Raw genomic sequence first — 24,193 nt, forward strand, 5'->3', positions numbered from 1 at the left:
TCTCTTGGAAGTCACTTTGGACAAAAGCAAATAAATGAATACATGTAAATTCCACATCACATACTGGGAACACACTGGGTGGGCCAAAGTGTTCTTGATCGAACTTGGAACGGCTTCGACAGCCATGTGAGAGGAAGAGCAAAGAGAATACATAGGGAGAGAGAGAGGGTTAGTGTGTGTGTGTGTGTGTGTGTGCGTCGCATACCTCAGAGCCCAGTGCGGAGGCAGTGAGCTCAGACACGATGGAGGCCAGCAGGCCGCAGGTGTTGGACACCAGGTGGGGAGAGAAGAGCTCCACTTCCTTCCTCAGACTCTTCCTCACCGGCAGAACCACGATCACCAGCATCTTCTCCAGAACCTCCCGGAAACTGGTCATCCCCATAAGGTTCTCCTCAGTCTGGAGCAGGACATTCACGGTAATTATGTTAGTAACATAAAGATTTTTTTGTTGTTGTTTGTTTGTTTATACAGCATTTGACTAACTTGGTCAGTAAAGTTTTGAAGAATTGAATTGTTCTGTGTATATATGTATTCCAGTTACTTTGAAATTAAACTAACTTGAGCTTAAACATAACTTCTTATTAAAGAAAGTGCAATGTTGAGAAAAAATCAGTTTAGTCCTCTTATTTCATAAATTCTTAATGCATTTCTGCTCAACTCTTAGAATGTCGTATTCGTGCCTAAGACTTTTGCACAGTACTGTATGCATTTACATACGTGTGTATATATCTGCATGTGTGTGTGTGTGTGTCTGTATGTACAGCTGTGTGATGAAGCTGGCGTTTTCTTTACTCACATGGCTGAGCTTCTCCATGTGAGCCACCAGCAGGGGGAAGCGGTGAGCGAGGGCCGAGTCGTTCTCGGTGCTGACCTGTTTGACCAGCGAGCGCAGCAACACCTCGCCGTCGTAGGCGATGGGCAGGATGGAGGTGAGCTTGACCGAGGTGTTGCACAGGGCCGACATGACGGCCGCCAGCAGACGGCTGCTGGACGTGCGGAAGTTGGCCTCCGCTATGTCCTTCGGGGAGGAGAGAAGGAGAGATAGAAGAGTTGTTGCTAGAGCACAATGAGAATGTTTTATGATGCATACATAATGTCCCCTCCCTCCTTTCTTCCTGACCTCCCTATCTCTCTATTCCTCTCTCCCCCCCAACCTGTCCCTGTCTCTCCCTGACCTCATCCAGAGAGCTGAGGCCAAGTACTGAGGCAGGGGTAAAGCTCAAGGTGCGGACTAATGATACTCTCTCTCTCCCTCCATGTCCCTCTACCCCCTCCCTCCCTTCCCCTCTCACATCCAGTTCAGGCAGAAGTAGGGGAGAAAGGAACAAACACCAATTGAACCTCCCCCTCTCTCTCTCCCTCTCTTTCCCCCCCCATCCCCCCTCACCTGGTCCAGGCAGTTGAGCAGGTCGCAGAGGCAGGCCCACTGCAGGGCCGGTGTGGGGTAGAAGGAGTGGAAGCAGGCGGTGAAGGTGTTGTGGCACTCCTGCAGCACAGCCTCCAGCAGGGTGAGGGGCTGGGACAGGTAGCCCTGGGGGTCGTTGTCCAGCCGAGTGGCGCAGTTGTCCATGCCCTCCGACAGGACCTTCTTGAGCAGGCTGCGGGTCTTGCCCACACACTCCGCCAGCTTGCTGGACTCCTCCACCACTGCCTTGGTGCTGGCTAGACACATCAGATGGGGGAAGGGTTAGAATTGAACTGAAACAAACTCAAGTGTGTTCAAGTGGTTGTGACTGGGTCCATTTGATTTATCGCACCAGATAAAGCCTTGCTGCATGGTAAAGTCTTGCTGCAGGGTAAAATACGTGCACCAGAGGGCTGGGCGATATATCGAATATTGGCGATAATATCGCAATAATTTTGACGACAATATAAAAATATTGTCAATACAAAAAATATTGTCAACACAAGGACCAGCAATAGCTGTGTTTTAAGATCACCGTCTGGCTTCTCTGTGTTCAGACACACAAACAGACACCATGTCACAAAAAGAGAATTGCAATGTGCACAGAATCAGAATTGGTGTTTATTCGCCATGAAAGTTTTGCACAGACAAGGAATTTACTTTGGCAGGAGAGCCTACCTCGGCAGCCATTTTCGGCGCCAATGTTTGTCCTGTCACATTAGGAACTCTGCATGAATTGTTTCATGTTATGTCCATTTTGTCAAGTTGCAAGTACCATGTTATGGCAACTGCTTAAATTTGCATTACATTTTATACTTTGTTACAATAGCTGTTCTTGCTACATTGTTTTTGTTGTTTTCTAATGGGGGCAAAAAAATATATTTTTATATTATTTAAATGCAAATGCAAACATATCAAAATATATATAGAATATCGTATTTATTTTTGTACAATATTGAGATACCCATTTTTTTATATATCGCCCAGCCCTACGCTGTTTGCAAACGGTAATAAACGCAGGTGCTGCGTGCGTGAAGCCTACCGGAGATGGGAAAGATTTCACAGATGTAGACCCGCAGCAGCCTCAGACAGCAGGTCCCTACGAAGCGCAGCCTCTCCAGGTCCAGCAGTGTGGCGGTGAACTGGAACCCCTTCAGGCCCCTCAGCTCCTCCACCCCCAGAACCAGCGTGGTCCAGCTCCAGTGCAGGATACTCAGCAGAGACTCAAAACACTCCTGCAGGTGGATGGGAGGGGGGAGAAAGAGGTGTCTGTTTTAGCCGAGCGAGAAGACAATCTCAAGACGAAAACAGCCATAGGTGACGAACGATATTCCCAGCAGTCATCCCTTCTTCAACAGGGGGAAAAAGGACCCCTTTACAAACAACCCTGACCCTCCAGACCACAAGCGGTCTCACAGACTGAGAGACCGTCGCCGCAAACTGTAACCGCGCCGCACCTCTCCCTGTACTCACCACGGAGACGGTGCGAGCGAAGGAGCGTTTAAGGATGTGGACCGGCTCGCTGGTCTGCTGCTTGCCCTTGGCCGCGTTGCCGTCGTTAGACGGAAGCCTGTCGGGCAGAGGGAGGACGTTTTGGGGTTTTCTTTTGAAAAGGCGTGTGGTGGCAGATCTTATGGGGTGAGTAGAGCAGTGTCTTTGAGGGTTGTTTGGTGGGACAGGCTGTGACACTTGCCTGTATAAGAGCTGGGGGATCTGACCAGCGTTGACATCGGTGCCGTTGTTGGACTTCTTGGAGCTCTTGAACTGAAACACCACACTGGAAACACAAGACCGCACCGTCACATAACAGCGCCCGCGTCAGTGCTGCTTAAGGTGTTAGGTAGTAGTAGCTACTTTAATGATCCCAAAGGGGAAATTTAGCTTTGGCTCTCTCTTCGAGCTTGTTCCACTGAGGCTAGCTCGGTCCAGTCACAGCTTGTACGCGAGCTCCAGGGTTACCTGTCGTCGGTGGTGATGGTGGCCTGGCCGTGGGAGCCACAGTCAGAGCTGGGGCCCGACACCCTGGCCCAGGCCACGTACCACCAGCCCAGCTGCAGCAGCACCGGCTCGTCAAACATCATGGCATACTTCTCCCTGCGAAGAAGGGAAGCACAGGACAGGAGACATAGTTAAGTACTGTAAACCCTGTTTGATTTCAATGATGCTAGTTGCTGTATGATGGTCAATGGTATGATCGTTATGCTAGTTACGGTCTGAAGGTCAATCTTTCCACTTGGGAGACGACCAGACCATATCAACCTCCTTGTGAGAGGCCACACGGTAAAATGAGTCGTTAAACCGAGGGGAGACAGAAGGTTCTATGTGGTACTGTAATTCCTGCTGTTGATCCTACAAAGCCTTTTGTTCTGCCACGCACCACGGTATGCAGGGTGATTTAGTAAAAAGCCCTACCTGGCAGCACAGTCGTAGGCCAACACATCAGTCTCGGCCAGCAGGTCTCCATCTGTCTCATGGTCGCCCCCGTCAGGACCTAGCTCAAACAGCTTGCATGCCAACACACAAGTCAGAAAGTCGTTAAACCAGCCGATATATAAATACACACGCTTTGTGATGAGCAATAATGCAACATTTAGTCATTTAGCAGACGCTCTTATCCAGAGCGACTTAAAGTAAGTACAGGGACAGTCTCCCCGAGGCAAGTAGGGTGAAGTGCCTTGCCCAAGGACACAATGTCATTTTGCACAGCCAGGAATCGAACCCAACAACCTTCTGATTAATAGCCCGACTCCCTAACCGCTCAGCCATCTGACCCCCGCAGCAACATAACATTTATTAGTTTCCTCAAGCCCCGCCCACTTTACCACACCCACCTTGATCTTGGCGGTGTACTCTCCGCGCCCCCCAAACAGGCCCAGCCCCCCTAGGAGGATGTCAGCATCGGCACAGAACCGGATGGCCTCCACAGAGTGGGCGGAGTAACCCCAGCCGCCACCGTGACCTGTGACATCACAAGGGAGGAGTTCAGTTTCTGTGTTTTTGTCTGGGCTGATTTGTCTGATTTCTTACATGTGGCTCACTGTGTGCGATTACTTACTTTTAGCCTGCTATTTATCTGTTTGTATTAACACTGTCTTGTGTGTTTAATATTATTTATTATTAAGTAGGACCTTGGTTTTAGTTTTAAGCCATTTCTTTGCATAATGCACCAACTCTAATAGCGCTCGTAACTTTGTTGTATGCAGAGCTATACAATGACAAAGTATTTCAATTAAATTCAACGACCATGCAGATGACTAGTATCTTACAGGAGCTTTGAGTCTGGCCCTGATAAACAGTTCTGACACTAATTATAATTGCTTTTGTCACTCCAGTTGGATACACGAGGCATCAACCTACTTCATGTTCACGTGTGAGAGCGTGTACTAGCAGTATTAGTACTGACTTCATACAGGTCAGTACTAAACCTGTATCAATCTGTCGTGTATACTACGGGAATGCCCTCTCACTCTCAAAGCGGTTGACAACGCTGTAGTCCTCTTTGGAGTAGACCTTCATCACGGCTTGGGTCTCCTCCTCCGTGCTGGCCACGCCCATCTTCAGCTCCTGCATGGCCGCCAGCGTGTCCAGGCAACCTGGTCAGGAACACAGACGCACGGTACGGTGAGGCACGCTCTTGTGATGGAACGGCCGTGACGTTGGGCAGTGGTACTCTGTGAAAAATGAGCCTGTTACGGCATCCAATGAGAGGCTTCCAGTTTGTCATGTGCCGTGTGGTCCAAATGAACGAGTAGCTTTGCACAGAGTCATCAGCACGTCTGAAATCTCCCTGAGGCTGTGATGGGATGGCGTTTCAGGGTCAGTGAGGGAAACCGAGGGACAAGCTGAGAGTAGGGTAAATGTGGAACAAATGTGAGGGAAGGGTGTTTGAGTTCAATGCAGGGGGATTGACAGCAGGGTGACAAGTCAGGGACCCCTGATTCCCAGCTCTAGGGACAGTGGTTGAGACAACAGAGGAAAACCCTGCATTTCTGTCAGACCAATCCAACTCCACTAGACCAACGGCAAAGGTGTCACTACACACACACACACACACACACACACACACACACACACACACACACACACACACACACACACACACACACACACACACACACACACACACACACACACACACACACACACACACACACAGATCCGACACGCGCGTGAAAAACCCACCGTGCGCACACCCATAACCGAAGGAGCCTACTGAATGTTAACAAGCCTGCTAAGGAGACGGTTGCCATGGTTACCCAGGATGTGCAGCGCCCCGTGGGAGCGTGTGGTGTTGGCATGGGAGCCCGAGGGCAGCGCCAGCTCTGGGCTCAGGATGGAGCAGCGGGCCTGGAGGTCAGAGGCCGAGGGCACGCGGGCGTCCGCTACCACGGCATTGTAGCACCACATCTCCCTGGAGGCTGGCAGGAACCTGGAGGGTGGGGGTGGGGGGAGGGAAGAGTTATACGGAGGGGTCGTAGGTGTGAGGTCCCCATTCTGTATTGGTGTCAGACTGAACATCGTTTTTGGTCTCTGGTCAAGTTCCTCTAAACCTTGCTGTGGTTTTGTCACAGCGCCAAACTAGCTGTGAACAGTCATCTGAAAACTTCCCTTAGATGCTCATAAACGACACTGAACATTAAGATGTTCTGAGAAGATGGGGCCAGCTGTCTCTCTCTCCCCCCACGCCCCCCCTCCCCCCACGCCCCCCCTCCCCCCACGTCCCCCCCCCCCTCCTGCCCCCCCTCCTGCCCCTCCCCTGGGGAGGTCTGTGAACGGACCTCCAGATGACGTCGTAGACAGGGTCCAGGCAGAGGCCGAAGCCCTGCAGGTCTTCCTGCTCGGAGTCGTTGAAGGTGCGGCAGCTGCCGTCCAACTTGTTGATGAGCAGACATTTGAAGGGAGGGGGCTCCGACACAGAGCTGGGGACCAGGCCTGGAGGAGCACACAGGAACAGGCTTGACTAAATCAATTCCAACGCATTTGTACAGCCCTTTTCACCAGCAAGGTCAGGGGGCTTCACATACACCCACAGAACTGCACCTAAACCCTCAAGGAATACAAGGGGGGAAAACTCGCAGGAAAACTAAAAAAGAAAAGGGTCTCCATGACAACGACCCTGCTTCCGACGTCATCTCTCGAAGCTACCGTAACGTCCTCTACGTTGTTCCATGACGCGAGCCTCTTTACGCACCGATGATGTGCTTGCTGGCGAAGATCTCGGAGGTGGCGAGGACGTGGGAGTTGATGAGCGCCTCGTCGATGCGCAGGAAGGTCTGGTCGCCACTGGCGCCAATCCAAGTGGCCTTGCGTCCGTATTTGGCGCCGATGTTGGGCATGGGGGAAGGCTTTGCATTCCAGTAGGGCATGTCAAGGATTGGCCGACCCAGCTGCCCTTTCTAAAACGGAGGAAGGAATCAAAAATATCCACTGTTCTGCACTGCACTTGGTTGTTGACCACATGTCTTATATCAGAGGTCTTCAATCCTGGTCCTCGGGCCTCCCTGCACTACAAGTTTTAGATGTTTCCCTCCTCCAACACACCTGATTCAAATGAATGGTCGTTAACAGGCTTCTGCATAACTAGATAACGACCCGTTCATTTGAATCAGGTGTGTTGGAGCAGGGAAACATCTAAAACATGCAGGACAGAGGGTCCCTGAGGACCAGGGTTGAAGACTTCTGTCTGATATGACACTGACAGAAATTCTAAAAGGGGAAACCATTGGAGGGAAAACTGAGCATTGCGTGCGTAATATTGGTGAAGAGAGCAGCTCTCTCATCAAGCTACCATTACAAAATTCAAGGTTCGGAAAGCACATCGCTCGTTCCTCGACAAACGTTCCATTTCATACCGAGAAGCTTCCGAAGGTGAAGACCTGTCCGTCCACAAGCAGCACGGCCGTGTGGTTGCTGCCTGCTGTCACCTGGACACTGGGACATGGCAGAGCCTGCACAAGGGTGGGGGAGCCCCTAGAGACAGAAAAGGGAGGCATCTGCTACAGCAGGGGTGTGACTGGCACCATTGATGAACATTGATAATACACATAAATATTTAGCTACCTCGAGTTGACGTCTCCGTGTCCGAGTTGCCCGTGCTGGCCATAGCCAAAAGTGTAAACATCGCCGTTCTCCATGAGAACCACTGTGGGAGCAGAAAGGATCACAATAGATTGCATCAATGTCGCTTTAGCAACGATGGCACATGGAGGGGTCATGTATAATTCATCTTCATTCAGTCAAGGCATGGTCCTCAGATCTGCAACCTCTCCAGATAAAGTATCCATCGACAGATTGGATTTTATTAAAACCCTGTACAGGGTTTTTCCTTCTGTCTCTCTACAGTAAACATGAAAGAACCTCCACTAAGGTTCAAGGCCGAAAGCAATCATGTAAATGTAGGCACCGAGGTGGAACTGCAAATGGCAACAGTACTGTTCACACATCACACACTCCTCGTTTGACAAGTAGAAGACAAGAGGCGGTTCATCGACAAATAAAGCCTTTCCGGAGATCAAACACCACAGAAGAAGCGATTGAAAGGACGCAGGTGGTAAGTGACGGGAAGTGTCCGCGGGGGGAGCATGGGGGTGGGCGGACATACCGGAGTGATGGAAGCCGCAGCTGACCTGCGCGGCTCGCATCTCGCAGTCGAAGCGCACCGCCCCTGGAGGGTAGGTGGTGATCTTACTGGCGTCCTTTTCCCCTCGCTCGCTACTGCCGTCTGCAAGGCACAGGCAACATTAGACAGGAGATAGAGAGACAGAGAGACAGAGAGAGACAGACAGACAGAGACAGACAGAGAGACAGAGAGAGAGACAGAGACACAGACACAGACAGAGAGACAGACAGAGACAGGAGGAAAAGAGGGTGGTAGGAGGTAAAAAGGTTAGCAGCAGTTTTAGAGCTTTGAGTCAAGAGTCGGGACGATCCTAGAAAAAGAGGAGCCAGAGAACACCATGGATGAGAAGAGAAATCAAGGGAGGCAGAATGGCTCAACCACATATGCATACATACACATCTATGTACGGTATTGCAACATCTGAAACAGGGTTAGTTTACTTTGACACGTTTATGGGACTTCTGTCACTTTGTGACTTTCAATCTCAGGATTTTAACCCACTCAAGTGTCTTAGAGTCCAAGTAATGGGATTCAAGTCTTCAGTAAACCGAAATATCTGTGTGCTGTCAGGGAATTCAAATGTGATCCCAAATTGCCCAATTGCCTTGTTTCAGAGGTCATAGTGGAGAGGTGGGAGGGTGGCTGGGTAAAAGATGGCCCATGCAGAACAGTGAACACAATGACAGACCAGTGCCTCTAGGGGCCCCCATCTTGGACCAGGGATGGGCAAACCTGTGGTTCTGTTCCCCTTAAGGAAAGACTGATGGCTGCGAGCCAACACGCTAACTCTCTGTCTGGTTAGGAGGCAAATATTGTTATCTCAATAAGATTAACCCACATAAATAAAGATAGATGTTGCCCATAGATGCCGGTCTGTGATCCAACGGTCGGTTCAGTCATGGCTGTACACAAGTTGTGAATGAAACTTGTGGGGGAATAGAACTACATAAAACAGCTTCCTAAAACTCAATAGGACCCTCAATTGACATCAACCCCCCCCTCAGTTATTTATGGTCTACAGGGTGTTGGTTTCTCATACGCCCACGGTATGTAACCTCCTGTAGATTTGGAGAAGAAGCCTGGCATCACTCCTAAAAGAAGTGTGAGACTGTAGCTCAGCCTGTGAAAGAGAACATCAACTCCCATAAAGGCTGAGGTTTAGAACCGGGGTCAGACCCTTCCCTCTTGCCTGTCCTCAGCGCTGTCTCTCCATTTTCTGTAAAGCCCAAGTTGAAGAATATTCCAGCGATGGCAGCAAACAGTCTGCCAGGTCTCAAAACATCCTTCTACTGATGTCCTAATATAACCACAGGCCACAAATGAACACTATTTATACATCCCATTTCTGACAATTATACACAGTGGGCTGTTCAAAATGAGCCCCGCTCTGGTAAAATGTAATACATCAATACATTTCTAAAAATATTAGGCCCTGAAGATGTGTCTCTGGTTCTCTAGTCACTGATCAGTCCAATAATAGACTCTGCCTGTCACCCCCCAACCTCATCCCAGCGCCTGCCTGTGGTTTGATCTGTTTCTAATTCTGCTGTGCAAAGCAGGGTGTTTACTGGGTGCTGCTCTATCCAGTTCGACTTAGCTGCAAGATTTCTGCCAAGCCAAAGCACTGTGGACAAAACGGGATCATTGTGATTAGCGAACGGAACGGAAACGGAGGCCTGATATGAAGCAAGTTCAGCATACCCAGGACATCATTTTGTTAGCCAGCTTCACTAAGCCAAACGACCGTAATCACGCATTAGCGATGTCACAACTCGTCGGGTCAACCCAGGTCTAACCAATCTAGCTATGAGCGGGTTCATGTCAATGGGGCAACGTTTGCATCATATGACAATAACAAACATGGATAAGTCTACCAGAGCCACATATTTGACACGAGATGAGCAAACTGTAGCACTTAACAAATATGAAGAATAACAAATATAATATGGGCCAAAACCAACAGTTGCTGCTGCCAAGGGCAGAAAGGATAGCTGGCCAAAAATTGCAGACTGTTTGAACACGGAAGTTAATAGGTTTATCAATATTACTGCATCATAATTAAGGAATGACTAAATCTGACTATAATTACAATAGTGTATTCAACTAAATTACTGTGTTGCTTAGATGTATTGTTATGGCGTGTAAGAACATTATCGCTTTATTCTTTCAGCAGCAACCCCATCAGTGTTGTAAAAGTATTGGGAGCCAATAAATAACAAATATTAAAAACAAGAGTCTAACCAGTAAGTAGGCTTACCTGCAAATCTTGTCAGGTCAACAGGTACAAGGCTTTAGTGCTTTAATCAGTCTCTGTTTTAGGATATGGTATGAGGATGGTATACACAGATTTGTCAGGGACAGCCAAAGGGTTTTGGCAGTCTCTAAAAGGGTTTGCCTTCCTATGAGACCCTCTCAATATTTGCACAGAGGTTTACAGAATCTTCTAGAAACGATGATGCCATTTTCCAAGAGAATGGATTGGTCAGTAGGGGTTGCTTTTTTAAGCGTTGTGTGGAGGGAAAATGGGATTCACTGTTTTATTCACTAATCAACATAACTCGCCATTGGATACTAGTTATGGTAAATGGACTGCATTTATTTAGGCGCTTTTCTACCTTGGCGGCACTTAACACGCTTTACTTTTTGGCCTCATTCACCCACTCACACACCGACAACCGCAGAGCTGCCATGCAAGGCTTCAGAGTCTTGCTCAAGGACACTCATGGCCTGGAGGAGTCAGGGATCGAACCACCAACCATGCGATTAATGGACAAGCCTCTCTACCCCCCCGAGCCACGGCTGAGGACTAGGATACTGTTCGTGTTGAACACGTTGGTTTAGAATTGGTTGGATTGTTAAGTATGTATACCTATTTTCGATGTATCAATAGAATCCACATACAGCTCTGGAAACAATAGGAGACCGCTGCACCTTTTTCTTTCCTTTGTAAAAAAAAAGTTGATACGGACAATTGCAGGTGCAGTGGTCTAATTTTTGGTCCTCATTATGAGTTTAAAAAAAAAGCATCTAGTTAGTCTCATTCGAGTTTGCTATTGATAAGACTAGATGTCTATTTGTCAGGTTGAATAGATGTTCGAGGTCAGGAGAAAGTACTGTGTAAACGTTCCATGTGATGACGACGGGGAGAGCTCCACCCATGATCTCCCTCTGCCCTGAGTGGTCATGGGCTGGGAGCTGGGAATCTCTCTCTGTGACTGTAAAACACGGTCTCCTTTTTCTCTTAGCAACGAAACCCAAACATGATATTTTAAGGAAGGGAGCATCAATCAGTATAACCCGGAATCATCTTGGCAAAAACCCGTCACTCACTAAAACATGATATCGACAGTCGCACATCCTGTATGGGACACGGATCATGTCACCCCCCCCCCCCCCTCGCTGGGTGAGACATGGGGGAGTCCGGAGTTCAGATCGTGTGAGAAAGGGGCAAACCATTTGGTTTGGAGGGGTAGGGGGTGTCAAGGAGATTGGGGGGTATGGGGGTGTCTCCACACCCGTGGAGGTAAGGTAGGTAAGACCGTAGTACCTTTGTGCTTGTCCCGTTTATGTCTGAGGGCCTGAAGGGGTCTTACTCTGGCTAGGGCCTGCTCTCTCTGGCTCATAAATATGGGACCGGGAAAAACAAGGGGGCCTGGGGGGGAGAAAGAAACTTTACCATGCATGGACACAGGCGCACATGTGGGAGAAAACACATGGTAAAAAAACACTGAAACAACAACAAGTCACACACACATATACAGGTATAAAAATATACACACACCACACTGCAAAATGATAAAGGGTAGGAGGAGGAAGGCATCAAGGCATTACACCCACGCTCCTAGCTGTGACCGAGATCTAACATTATGATCGAGTGGAAAACCCCATAGTATACGAGGTACACAGTCTGGATGTGTGAGATTTGTGGTCTCCACATCTCCACACTTAGATCAGGGTATACATTATTTACGGTAAGGACCAGAGACAGGCAGTGCAGGCTAGGCACCTAGAGATGGGAGTAACAGATTGTCATTCCTTTAGACGACACCATGTCTTCCCCTAACCTACTCCAGTCTCTCTCCCGTCCTGCTCCCCCCTACCACCACCCTCTCTTACGTGTCTCGCTGCTCTGAAACGTATAGCTCTCCCTCGTCTTTGCCGTCTCTATCTCTCCCCCACCCGCTTTCACTCTCCCTCCCTCTCTCTCTCTCTCTCTCTCTCTCTCTCTCTCTCTCTCTCTCTCTCTCTCTCTCTCTCTCCCCCCCCCCGGTCCATACCTCGTCCCTCCTCCAGCCGGTGGCGGCGGTTGATCCTCTGTCGTTTCTCCTCCTGGCGGATCTGGATGTGCTCCTCAATGTTCACTCCTGGAGGGGGAGGGACAGGCACAGCTGAAACACACACGGCCCCCCAACCGCAGGAGAACGCAGCCCAGACGGGTGGAGGAAGAGGAAGGAGGAAAAGAAGAAGCAGGACAAGGAAGAGAGACACAACAAGACAGACAAGCATGAATGATTGGGGGTGGGGTGGATGATGGAGAAGCGATGCCGTGTCTGTTTTTGATATTGATGATGGACAGACATGCTGCGACTCGAACAACACACAGGCAGCCAGAAGCTCGGTTAGACAGCGGGCTGACGGGTCACAATAGCGCCAAAAGCCAGAGGCACATATAGCCTGATCCACTCCAGATTCCTCACCAGAGACCAAGCCTTGTTTAAAGGATGTCACACCGGAAGAGTTTGGCACGGTTGGACCAGGCGTTAATCGGCGCCAGAAAATGTGTGCGTGGCGAACAGCGTGACGATTTAAAACAGCAAACCAACAGTGAAACGGTGTGAGTGTGTGTGTGTGTGTGTGGGAGGGAGGGAGGGCAGCCAAGCAGCCAAGTTACAGCTCCTGTTGCCTTTTCTGACTGGCGGCTCCTGTGTCCATGCAAGCATCAGTGTCGGGAGGTGGAGGGAGGGAGGGAGGGAGGGAGGGAGGGAGGGAGGGAGGGAGGGAGGGAGGGAGGGAGGGAGGGAGGGAGGGAGGGAGGGAGGGAGGGAGGGAGGGAGGGAGGGAGGGAGGGAGGGAGGGAGGGAGGGAGGGAGGGAGGGAGGGAGGGAGGGAGGGAGGGAGGGAGGGAGGGAGGGAGGGAGGGAGGGAGGGAGGGAGGGAGGGAGGGAGGGAGGGAGGGAGGGAGGGAGGGAGGGAGGGAGGGAGGGAGGGAGGGAGGGAGGGAGGGAGGGACTGAGGAGGGGTGTATGTTTACCTAACAGCAGGTCCAGCGGGATCATCTCCTTGACGGCGTCAAAGATGCCTCTCTGACGGGCCTCCTGGCCGTCCAGCTCCCGGGCGCATGCCTTGCAGCAGCCGCACGCAGAGCAGCCTGACTCGCCAGAGCCACAGCCACAGATCCTATGACACAGGCACGTGCGCACGCAAAAAAGGGCACGCAAACAAGCACACACCACACAGGCAAAGACAAAATGAGTCCCAGTGATGCAGTCAGTGATTAAGATGTCAGTGAAACAAACAAATACAGATTACTATAGATGGTCTATATAGTGTATATAGTAGAACATTGGTGGTCAAGAATTATAGATAGTGCAGTGCCCGTGATGCATCTGGTGATGAAAACTCTTGTCAGTGGTTTTAGTACCTATAGCTCTCAGATCACAATTGAAGTTCTCTGTCATCTCTGAAGTATTTGTTCAACCTCCACATCTATTCTAGTCAAATTGCCAATGCTGTGGTAGCCTACATTCATGCTAATGATTATGTAGCTGTCGCTTGTCTGCTGGAAAAAAAATTGCTTACCGTATATTCGGAAATAAAACCGCGGTTTATACCCCGATTTAAAATGTTTCTTGTGGTGATGCGGTTTATATTAAGAAGCGGCTGATAGCAAATTTTTATAACGAAAAAACTGTAGAAACACTGTTTGTGAATGCTATAGAAAACATAAATGATGCACTTACTTTCGTTTTCAAAGTGTGTTACACAACGGTATGCTGTAATATCGCCTATACTTGTGCATTGCTTGGTATCATTGTTCCTGTATCACGTGCGGCACATATTCCAGTGCAGTTTATACTCAGATTTACAAACACAAAGCTCCTATTCTGGTGGGGTGCAGTTAACAGAAAATGTGGCTTATTTTCCGAAAAATACGGTATGTATTTGTATTTTATATATCAAAATGTACTATATTGGTTCTCTATTAAATTGTCTTACCACCACAAACATCTAGACATTTAGTTCATAACAGAAGAAATTACATGCATATTTGTAGGCCTAATCTTGCATGTACATTTGCAATGTTTGAATTGAGCAGAATGCCCAGTTCTCCAGATAATCGTTGGAAACTAAACGCTGACACGCGCACACACAGATTACCCGGAATAAATAGAGAGCTTCAACCACTCAATATGGGAAATATACCGACGGGGCAACCTAACCCTAGTTAATTGTGTTTTGGGTGTTGTTCAGGGAGTGTCTGTCGAACCCACCCCTGTGTACATGTGCGTGTCAATCCCACCCCTGTGTATATGTGTGTTTGCGTGCGTGCGTGCGCCCTTACCCTCCCGGCACCCTGTCGGGCCGTCCGCTGCTCACACAGCTGGCTCCGTAGCCGGTGCAGTCCCCGCACACGGTGCACACCATGCACTGGTCCAGCTTCCACTTGTGCATGCCCGGCTGGCACATCATGCTCTTCTCCTCCTTCTCCTCCAGGTCGTCCTCCAGGTCCTCGTCCATGGCCGTCGCCATGCTCTCCGCACCAAACGCTACAGGAGGGGACGAGCCAGGGGCTGAGTGTGCGGGACACCAGAGTGTGTGTTTGTGCGTGTGTGCGTGTCATCGTTTGGTGGTGTGTGTGGGTGCACAGGTGGGGATGGGATGACAGTGAAGGGGGGGGGGGTTGGGGGGGGGTGTTTGTGTGTGGGTGCCAGCAAGTCTTCTTGTGTGCACAAGTGAGTGCACGGGCTGCACTGGTTGGTGTGTGCTTCTGCATATCCTCACCTTTCCCCGCCTGGCTCATGGCCCCAGTGTCTCGGCCGCACTGGCCCTTGTTGTTGACCCCAAATGTCCACACCTCACCGGTTTTGGTCAGCACACAAGTGTGGGCCTTCCCCATGGCAACTTGGGTCACAAAGTGACCCTTTAAGTCGGTCACCTGACCTACAGGAACCAGGGGAGAGGTGTGTAAGCTTTAGCAAACTGTTTTTGAACCTGCTTAATAAATGTTGAGAAAAAATTATGCCTTTTATAGCTCTCCACCCCAAACAAAACATACGATGTGCTGTTAGGCCCGTGGTTCTCACACTGCGGGGGCTCAAGACTCTTTAAGGACAGTATTTAAAGACTTGCAGGTGTTTCTTACTCTTAAGTGTGCAAGGCACTGTCATAAAAAAAGCTCCCTCAAATTACATGAGTCTAACTCTTACTTCAACACCATTATATAATGGATCCAATCCCTTACAATGGATATAATCCAATCATAACACTGGAAGTGCTGTGTTGCTTTTATATCCAAAGAGCAAGGCTAGTGGGTCATAATTACCATAGTCATCAGACTGTTTAATGATCGCTAGATTGCGCTTCTTATAAGGAGCCAATGGTTTGATCATAAAATAATTTGTGCAAGGCTTATTAGTCATTAATTCTGTGTTGATAGTAGGTGATTATTTAATTAAGTTTGACGTCTACCCCTTCAATCCTTCAGCAAAAAGTTTTGATTATATATTTTTTTGTGGCAAACATGTTTCCAACTGGGATTAATAAAAACCCAGACCCCAGTTTTTTTTTGTTTCTTATTAAAACTATATTTTTTATACAAGAAATATACATCTATTCACGTCTGACTGAGAAAACCTTTACGAAGGACATCCATAATCTACTGATAAGAATGAAAACCCAGCTAGAAAACAACATGACCCACGCAAGGCTGGAAACAATTTCACAGAAAAAGGAGCAAAATGGTTTTAGACCATCTTGTCTCGGTGTGATTTTGCAATTTACTGCAGTCAAATGACTGGTGCTTTGCATTTCTAGTGTTAAAAGCATTCTATGGTGGGTGGTAGACTCCTACAATACATAGAAGAGGTGGATAATATGACACAGTCAGGGGTGTGTGTGTGTGTGTGTGGCCTCCCTCCCTCACTCACAGGTGCTGTCGCTGTAAATAGCATCTTTGCCGAACATGTACAGCTCGCCGTCCTTGGTGACGATGCTGCTGCTGCCGTTGTTGCAGGCGGTGTGGACGGCAGTCTTGCTCTCCAGCTTCAGCATCTTCTTCGGCTTGTACGGCTTTGGCTGTCTGCGACTTTTGGCTGCGGAGCAGGGAGGGAGGGTTGGGGGTTACACAGTGGTGGGGTGAGGGTCGGGGTTACACAGTGGTGGGGTGAGGGTCAGGGTTACACAGCGGTGGGGTGAGGGTCGGGGTTACACAGCGGTGGGGTGAGGGTCGGGGTTACAGAGTGGGGGGGGGGGTGAGGGTTACACAGTGGTGGGGTGAGGGTCAGGGTTACACAGTGGTGGGGTGAGGGTCGGGGTTACACAGCGGTGGGGTGAGGGTCGGGGTTACAGAGTGGGGGGGGGGGTGAGGGTTACACAGTGGTGGGGTGAGGGTCAGGGTTACACAGTGGTGGGGTGAGGGTCAGGGTTACACAGTGATGGGGGGGGTGAGGGTTACAGAGTGGTGGGGTGAGGGTCAGGGTTACAGAGTGGTGGGGTGAGGGTCAGGGTTACACAGTGGTGGGGTGAGGGTCAAGGTTACACAGTGGTGGGGTGAGGGTCAAGGTTACACAGTGGTGGGGTGAGGGTCAGGGTTACAGAGTGGTGGGGTGAGGGTCGGGGTTACACAGTGGTGGGGTGAGGGTCAGGGTTACACAGCGGTGGGGTGAGGGTCAGGGTTACAGAGTGGTGGGGTGAGGGTCGGGGTTACACAGTGGTGGGGTGAGGGTCAGGGTTACACAGTGGTGGGGTGAGGGTCAGGGTTACAGAGTGGTGGGGTGAGGGTCAGGGTTACAGAGTGGTGGGGTGAGGGTCAAGGTTACACAGTGGTGGGGTGAGGGTCGGGGTTACACAGTGGTGGGGTGAGGGTCAAGGTTACAGAGTGGTGGGGTGAGGGTCAGGGTTACAGAGTGGTGGGGTGAGGGTCGGGGTTACACAGTGGTGGGGTGAGGGTCAGGGTTACACAGTGGTGGGGTGAGGGTCAGGGTTACAGAGTGGTGGGGTGAGGGTCAGGGTTACACAGTGGTGGGGTGAGGGTCAGGGTTACAGAGTGGTGGGGTGAGGGTCAAGGTTACACAGTGGTGGGGTGAGGGTCGGGGTTACACAGTGGTGGGGTGAGGGTCAGGTTTACAGAGTGGTGGGGTGAGGGTCAGGGTTACAGAGTGGTGGGGTGAGGGTCAGGGTTACAGAGTGGTGGGGTGAGGGTCAGGTTTACACAGTGGTGGGGTGAGGGTCAGGGTTACAGAGTGGTGGGGTGAGGGTCAGGTTTACACAGTGGTGGGGTGAGGGTCAGGGTTACAGAGTGGTGGGGTGAGGGTCAGGGTTACAGAGTGGTGGGGTGAGGGTCGGGGTTACAGAGTGGTGGGGTGAGGGTTGGGGTTACAGAGTGGGGGGGGGGTGAGGGTCAGGGTTACAGAGTGGTGGGGTGAGGGTCGGGGTTACAGAGTGGGGGGGGGGGTGAGGGTCAGGGTTACAGAGTGGGGGGGGGGGTGAGGGTTACAGAGTGGTGGGGTGAGGGTCAGGGTTACACAGTGGTGGGGTGAGGGTCAGGGTTACACAGTGGTGGGGCGAGATGACGGCAGGGACGACGGCGACTGAAGCGTGGACGACGCCATCGGAGACAGTGTAGGACGTCGTCCTCTGCTTTGTTAAAGGCTGCGCACTTGGATGGAGGAGTTTACTTCCACGTGTTTGTGTGCCTCTGTGTCTCACACAGCCGTGTGTGTAAATGACGTTCGTCCGTCCATCTGCTTGGGCAAGTGGAGAGGTGACTACTGTGTTTGTTTTCCCCTGTCTATGTAGGTCTCCCTCAAATTATAATCGCTCCTTCCTCTTGGCTGGTGGAGCCCATGTGAAAATAAATTGCCACCCCCTGCCTCTCCGAAGATTGGGAATGTGCCTGTCTTTGTGGTGTGTGTGTGTGTGTGTTCATGCGTGCATGTTTGGTTATGTGAGCGTGACGCCTCTCTTACTGGACTCGCCGTCCTCGCCCTTGCTTGCAGAGCCCGTGAAAAACACGCTGCCGTCTTCGGCCACCAGGAGAGCGTGCGAGCCGTCATGGCCCACGGAGAACTGGACCATCTTGGGGGACTTGGTGACCGGCAGCTCCACCCACTTTCCTGCCGAGGGTCCGCCCTGCTTGATGCCAAGACTTTGGTACTTCCCTGTGTAGTAGATCTGGGGAGGTGACAATGAAAGAGAGAGAGAGAAAGAAAGAGAATACAAGATTCAAGAGATCCTTTCTGATGTCTGCGTTTGCTGTGGTAACTTATTTAAGTTGCGCCAGCGAGGTCAGAAACTTGGACGTCTGTTTACACGCACAAGTCAGGCGCTGGTGTACCGTTAGCAGGGCCAGACGGCCAATCACGGGAAGAGGAGCCCTGAACTGTGTTGGTGAGAAATGTTTGGTGTGTTCGACAAACAGACTGAACAAAAGACCAAAGCTCGCCATTGCTCTTTGAAAAACTTGAGTGCTATTATGTACATTCATAATGGCATCAGAGCTTGCGTAAACGCTGTATATCCAAGCTGTCCGACTGCATCACAGGTGAGCTTTGCCAGCATGCTGGAACGAGCCTAAGAACAGACAGCTTCACTGGGAGGATAAAGTGCTGCGACTGAGCCAACAACCCCAATTTCTAACCCTAACCACATCCACTAGACCTCTGTTTGACTGGAACACTGCTACAGGCCGGGTTACAGCAACTCAGGCCAGGCCTGAGCTATCTGTTCAAAATAGTTACTACACAACAATGATTCTGTGTGTTAAGGCAACAGTAGCCTAGCAACAATAGATCATTCCTTGTTTTCGTTTTTTGTTTACTCTATAGTGACATAACCCGTGGGACGAGCGTTACGGGGCTGTACTGACAGCACTGTAAGACAACAGTGCTGGATGTCCCGAGGATGGTCACATGACACAGGTGCTGGACAGGGCTTAGACTCGCAGGTGGTTGGTGGTGAACTGTGCCGAGTCATGGGTCACCTGATCCTATGTATGCCCCCCGGGGCGGAGACAGCGAGAGGTGGGGCTAATCTGGAGGTAAGATTTGGGCTCAGATTAAGCTGCACTCCCTGATACCACAGCACCAGTACCGGCCTGTTCACTATCAATGATCTCCAAGGATTTTCTCACTCTCACACAAGCTGTTTAGACTATCAGACCTACTCCACCCACAGAGGTACTTCATACCACTGCACAGTATAGATACAACAGTACACACACACTCTTCCATTGGTTTGTCCTCTGGCCCCAAACCAGACGCTACTCGTCAATGAATATCCATATGAGCCTATTGAATTAAGTCCATCTTAATCTAGTTTTTTTACGTAAAAAAGTTAAAGTAAACATTTTTCTTAAAAAATAGTTTGATCTGTGACACAAAATCATATTGCAAAAATGACACAACATCGATCAAACCTGACCACTACCACACGAGTGACAGAAGCAGTGGATTGGCAGCCTTGCCTAGCCTAGCCTGGTCAGTGCCAGTGCAGAGCTGGAGCTAAGACTACAGTTAGGGCAGGTAGTGTTGTGTTGTAACTGCGCGCCAACTGTTGGAGCTTTAATGGACTCCAGACAGGAATGAATAAAAACGTTTGGTGAAAGCTGTTGTCCACATTGTTAAAGGGAAGTTGAGCTGGAGGACACATTCCGAAAAAGGAGGAGCGGAGTGGGTGGGCAAAGTTTCCAAATGGGCAAACCCTTACCTTCCCTGAGGCCGTCTTCATCAGAGCAAACTCCCTGCCTGCTCCCAGTAACGCAGCCTCCTCATCAAACCCTGTGCCTGAGGACCACACACACACACACACACACACACACACACAGTTATTACACTTTTGGTACAAGTGTGTACCAAGAATCCCCCTCCCACACACACCTATACCCCCACACATCCACATCCCCTGCTGGCCCAGCGTAGTGACTCACTGATGATGTGCAGGTCCTTCTCCAGGTCGAAGAGTGAGATGCCACAGGCGTGGAGACACTTCCTGGCCAGCTTGAGCTGCAGTTCCTGCTGCAGCGCCGGGTCACTGCTGGTAGCGTAGATGCGCACGACAAAGCCATCCTGCCGGGCACAAGGGAACGCATGTCTTTGAAATGAAAATGTCACCTTTTGATGAAACGCTTGCGTCTGCAGATGTTTTTTTATATTGACAGACGTTTGAAGGATATTGCGGAATGGCAGTTCTAACTGGGCTGGGGGCGTTGACAAACATCCTCTTTTGTTTCTCAGAAGGAGCCAGGACAACAGTGTGGAGTCTTAGACATCGGACTAAAGATCACACTACCACCCTACAGCAGAGTCTAGTCTAGACTAGACTGTAGCATTTGAACAAGCAACCCCATGCTGAACTGGTTGTGTGTGTGTGGCTGGGGGCACACCCCTAGCTGTGGCAACAAGCCAGGACATACCAAACTGCCTCTCTTTTTCTCTCCCCCAGTCTGTTCTTTCCCCAGCACGCCCATGCACAGACCCACACGAGCCAGGCCTAGGCAGTGCTTGAATGATTAAAGGCTTGGTACGGGTAGGAGGAGGCAGGGGAGAGACCTCATACTGGGTCTGGTCTGGTGTTATACCTGGTTGTGGGACTGGTCTGGTGTTATACCTGGTAAGGGGTCTGGGAAAAGTGTGAAAGTGTGTCATTTCTTGACTCAGAGAGTATCAAACAATAGTAATAAGTCGGGGTGTAACACTATATCGTGTATCATAGAGTTTTGGCAATACTTTTACAATATGACGTCCGTTTGATCCTATTGGTTGAGCTACCAGCACACGACCTAGTCTGCACCTGCATCATGCGTGCATTCACAGAAATCTTAACTTAAGAAGACAAAACTGAGTTAACTAAATTGTATGCCCAACAAATACAATTTGAAAATGAATTGAAAATGTTTAATGTTTTGGGTATAAATATGTTAATTGAATTTTTAGGGGTGGGGGAAAAAAATCGATTCACATTTGAATCGCGATTCAGTCTTCTAGCGATTCACAAATGTAAAAAATTGCTTATTTTTTATTAAGACATTTACTTTTATTTAAAAATCCCCCAAAAATTGTAAATCGATTTTTTTTCTATCCGTGACCCCAAGAATCGATTTGAATCAAATTGTGAGGAACCAAAATGTTCCCACCCCTATGAATTTCAGTTTCATTTAAAATGTTGTTCAAAATGTCATGACGTGTATTGTATTGTATACCCAGTATTGTGATACGTATCAAATCGTGGGCTGAGTGTCTAGTTACATCCCTAGTAATAAGGAATAATGTAGTGAAGAAGACAGACAGAATACAAGATCGGAGACAGACAGACAGACAGACAGGGAGGGAGGCTGCAGCTGCTGTGCGATGATGGCTTCTCTCTGACTCCCGCTGAGCACACGCTCCCCTACTCTTACCTCCTCACTCCACCTCTCCATCCCCCCCAGACTCTCCAACCCACCACATCTCCCCCCCCATCCGCAGCAGGGGGTCTGTGGCGACAGGTCAGCAAATGCTTGTCAGCAGTGGTAGTGAGGACACTCCCTTCTCCTCCATCCCCTTTTCTTCTCCCTCAATCATTTCCCTTCAACCCACCCGCGACCCAGGGACTGGTGCCCACGTGGACAGCAGTAGAGGCTCTTTTAGAGGCCCTCTTCCCTCAGCCTAGCACACACGCTACTTGGGAGAGGAACCTTCCAGAGAATTGCCACGTGCCTTTTTTTTTCTTCTTTTTTACTAACCCCCCTCCCAGACAACCAAGCGCATGGCATTGCAGGCCCCCCTCCGGCGCAGGGCTCAGTCGAAATAGTGCTGGAGAGAGCGGCAGACTGAGACAGACACATTCATCAGCAGACAACTGGAGGGGAACCACTCATTACATTTCCTTAAACAAAGGACTTGCAATTCATTGGTCGGTTGATGATCCAGAGCCGGTGTGCGTGTTTGTGTACGTATGATTTATGGGGCTGGCGAGTGGCTTAAAGTGAATCCTCATAGCCTAAAACCTGTGTAACAGCACCTTCTGACTCTCCCTCTCTCATCAACAAGACATCAAAAGCTCAGCAAATGACAGACTTCCCCTAACTTAGTGTCTCCAAGGTCCTTCAGGGATTGAAACCAATGACAATAATTATGATAGCAATATAGCAGCACCAAAATAAAAAGAGAGACAGAAATAGAGAGACCGAAACAGAGGGAAAGCGGGTTCAGAAAAAGTGAAAGAGAGAGCTTGTGGCTGAGGGAGTGTCTGTCGAAGCTGATCAGATTAGCCAGATCACCAAGCACATGGCCTAGCAAAATGACCCACCCCCAAACACACACACTCTCTCTCACACACACACACACACACACACACACACACACGACTGGGTAAGAGCTTTAGGCGTTGGCCTGCAGTCTTACAAAGAGGAGTGATTCCTCACAGGGCTGTTCTGTTTAGATAAGAGTAGCTCATAGTCCACATTCCTTTCTTTTACGTCAGTTTCTTTTTTGTATTTAATTTTATGTACATTAATTTGCTCTCATCTATGTAAGGCACATTTAATTGATTATATGTATGAATTGTGCCATATCCATACATAAATATAAAAGTTGCTGCTCACAATAAGACAGACGTGACAACTTTGTAGATTTAGCCACATTGAAGTTGTTCAACAACAAAATAGAAAACTCAGGTGTTGGTATCAGGCTTTAAAACTGAGCAATTTTAGACGATAAACAGGAAAAGACAACTATTGCGATAATAAAACACATAATAACGATGATAACACTTGAGTACGATTAAGAGGACGATGATGCGGATGATTCCGAAGATGACGACAACATTGACGAAGAGGCAGCTTACATCTTTGCAGGCAGCAATCTGGTTGATGTACTCTCCGTCGGTGAAGACGATGTTCTGACCGTCAGTCTGCTGACCTGTGGAAGACGAGGAGAGAGTAACATGTTTGGCGGCTATGTAGTTGTTGTGATCAGTGACCTATGCACTTTTGCAAAGCTCTCTCTTGAAAGTCGCTTTGGATCAAAGCGTCAGCTAAATGAATACATGTAAATGAGTCGAAAACAGCGCTCCGGTGTTGAACAGCTCGTAGCTGCTGTTTACTACGGTGTATAGGGATACACTTTGTATTGTGTTTGTGTCTGGGAGCCGCTTGTTTCTGAAGTGTATTGGAGAGAGCGCTATCTTGTGACAGTCTGACCCTGTGTAGTCTGACTTCTTTATTGGTTTGGTGTCTCAAGACACTAACACAGAAAGGCATGCCCGCATTTACACACACACACACACACACACACACATCTACCTGGCATTGTAATGGTCCCCTCGTGTTCCAGGGTTTCTGGGTTGATCTTGAGGGCTGTCGTACTGTGGTTGCTCATGTCTCTGTACAATAGGAAGCCCTGCACAAGCACGCACAAACACACACACACAAACATACACAGTGTTAGTCAATTCATTATTTGAACATACATTTCATAGAAATGTCATCATTAATACATTATATAAACAACAGATTAGTTGATCACATACAGGCACATGGCCACACAAAATAAAGTACTGCACCAGAAATAAATGATTGTAAATAAAATTGATTTTAACTACTATAATGTCAGCATCACACTGACCAACAAAACCATCTACTGTCAACATATCAGCCTTCAGCATAGCCACACATGAAATCATATTAAATGATCCAGATTATAGATTATAATCCGTTTACCTGAGCGAAGCCCAACCAGGATCTCTTCTCCTTCCGATTTCTGATGCGCGACGTGGAATTATACACATGGCCCTGTAGGCGTGGGTACAATATTAGAACACCATAAAAGTAACGCAGGCCTCTCAGATGCACACGTTGGTACCTCACAGATGCATTCTCTACCATGTGATAATTTCACAAACAAGCATGCACACACACACACACAGCCCTCTCTAAATCACACATACACACACCTGTTTCTCTCAAACACACA

At 49.2% G+C, this 24,193-nt stretch overlaps 1 protein-coding gene across 13 annotated transcripts in view; it reads right to left on the reverse strand.

Annotated features, from left to right (window-relative positions):
• Window positions 1-24,193, reverse strand: part of mycbp2 (MYC binding protein 2) — a 78,990-nt gene that overhangs the window by 36,977 nt on the left and 17,820 nt on the right. For 9 of the 13 annotated variants that reach the window (XR_014741559.1, XM_084688183.1, XM_084688184.1 and 6 more), the window contains exons 7-34: window positions 23,941-24,012; window positions 23,524-23,620; window positions 23,067-23,140; window positions 20,170-20,308; window positions 19,950-20,026; window positions 18,212-18,416; window positions 16,172-16,336; window positions 15,027-15,185; window positions 14,587-14,791; window positions 13,276-13,421; window positions 12,302-12,412; window positions 11,572-11,676; window positions 8,007-8,126; window positions 7,466-7,547; window positions 7,258-7,375; window positions 6,597-6,801; window positions 6,184-6,337; window positions 5,662-5,834; window positions 4,873-4,998; window positions 4,237-4,364; window positions 3,818-3,909; window positions 3,365-3,499; window positions 3,099-3,182; window positions 2,879-2,975; window positions 2,448-2,640; window positions 1,388-1,662; window positions 797-1,018; window positions 206-397 (exon numbers count right to left, since the gene is read on the reverse strand). Coding sequence is in view for 12 of the 13 variants with exons in the window: in XM_084688183.1 (XP_084544309.1) it covers window positions 206-397; window positions 797-1,018; window positions 1,388-1,662; window positions 2,448-2,640; window positions 2,879-2,975; window positions 3,099-3,182; window positions 3,365-3,499; window positions 3,818-3,909; window positions 4,237-4,364; window positions 4,873-4,998; window positions 5,662-5,834; window positions 6,184-6,337; window positions 6,597-6,801; window positions 7,258-7,375; window positions 7,466-7,547; window positions 8,007-8,126; window positions 11,572-11,676; window positions 12,302-12,412; window positions 13,276-13,421; window positions 14,587-14,791; window positions 15,027-15,185; window positions 16,172-16,336; window positions 18,212-18,416; window positions 19,950-20,026; window positions 20,170-20,308; window positions 23,067-23,140; window positions 23,524-23,620; window positions 23,941-24,012 (3,951 nt within the window). In the remaining variant the exon portion in view is untranslated. The remainder of the gene's footprint in view (window positions 1-205; window positions 398-796; window positions 1,019-1,387; window positions 1,663-2,447; window positions 2,641-2,878; window positions 2,976-3,098; window positions 3,183-3,364; window positions 3,500-3,817; window positions 3,910-4,236; window positions 4,365-4,872; window positions 4,999-5,661; window positions 5,835-6,183; window positions 6,338-6,596; window positions 6,802-7,257; window positions 7,376-7,465; window positions 7,548-8,006; window positions 8,127-11,571; window positions 11,677-12,301; window positions 12,413-13,275; window positions 13,422-14,586; window positions 14,792-15,026; window positions 15,186-16,171; window positions 16,337-18,211; window positions 18,417-19,949; window positions 20,027-20,169; window positions 20,309-23,066; window positions 23,141-23,523; window positions 23,621-23,940; window positions 24,013-24,193) is intronic. The other 4 variants (XM_084688182.1, XM_084688175.1, XM_084688179.1 and 1 more) reach the window with 3 other exon arrangements.

The sequence above is a fragment of the Hypomesus nipponensis genome, chromosome 23 (genome assembly GCF_054491055.1).
Source record: "Hypomesus nipponensis isolate SF chromosome 23, ASM5449105v1, whole genome shotgun sequence".
NCBI lineage: Eukaryota > Metazoa > Chordata > Actinopteri > Osmeriformes > Osmeridae > Hypomesus > Hypomesus nipponensis.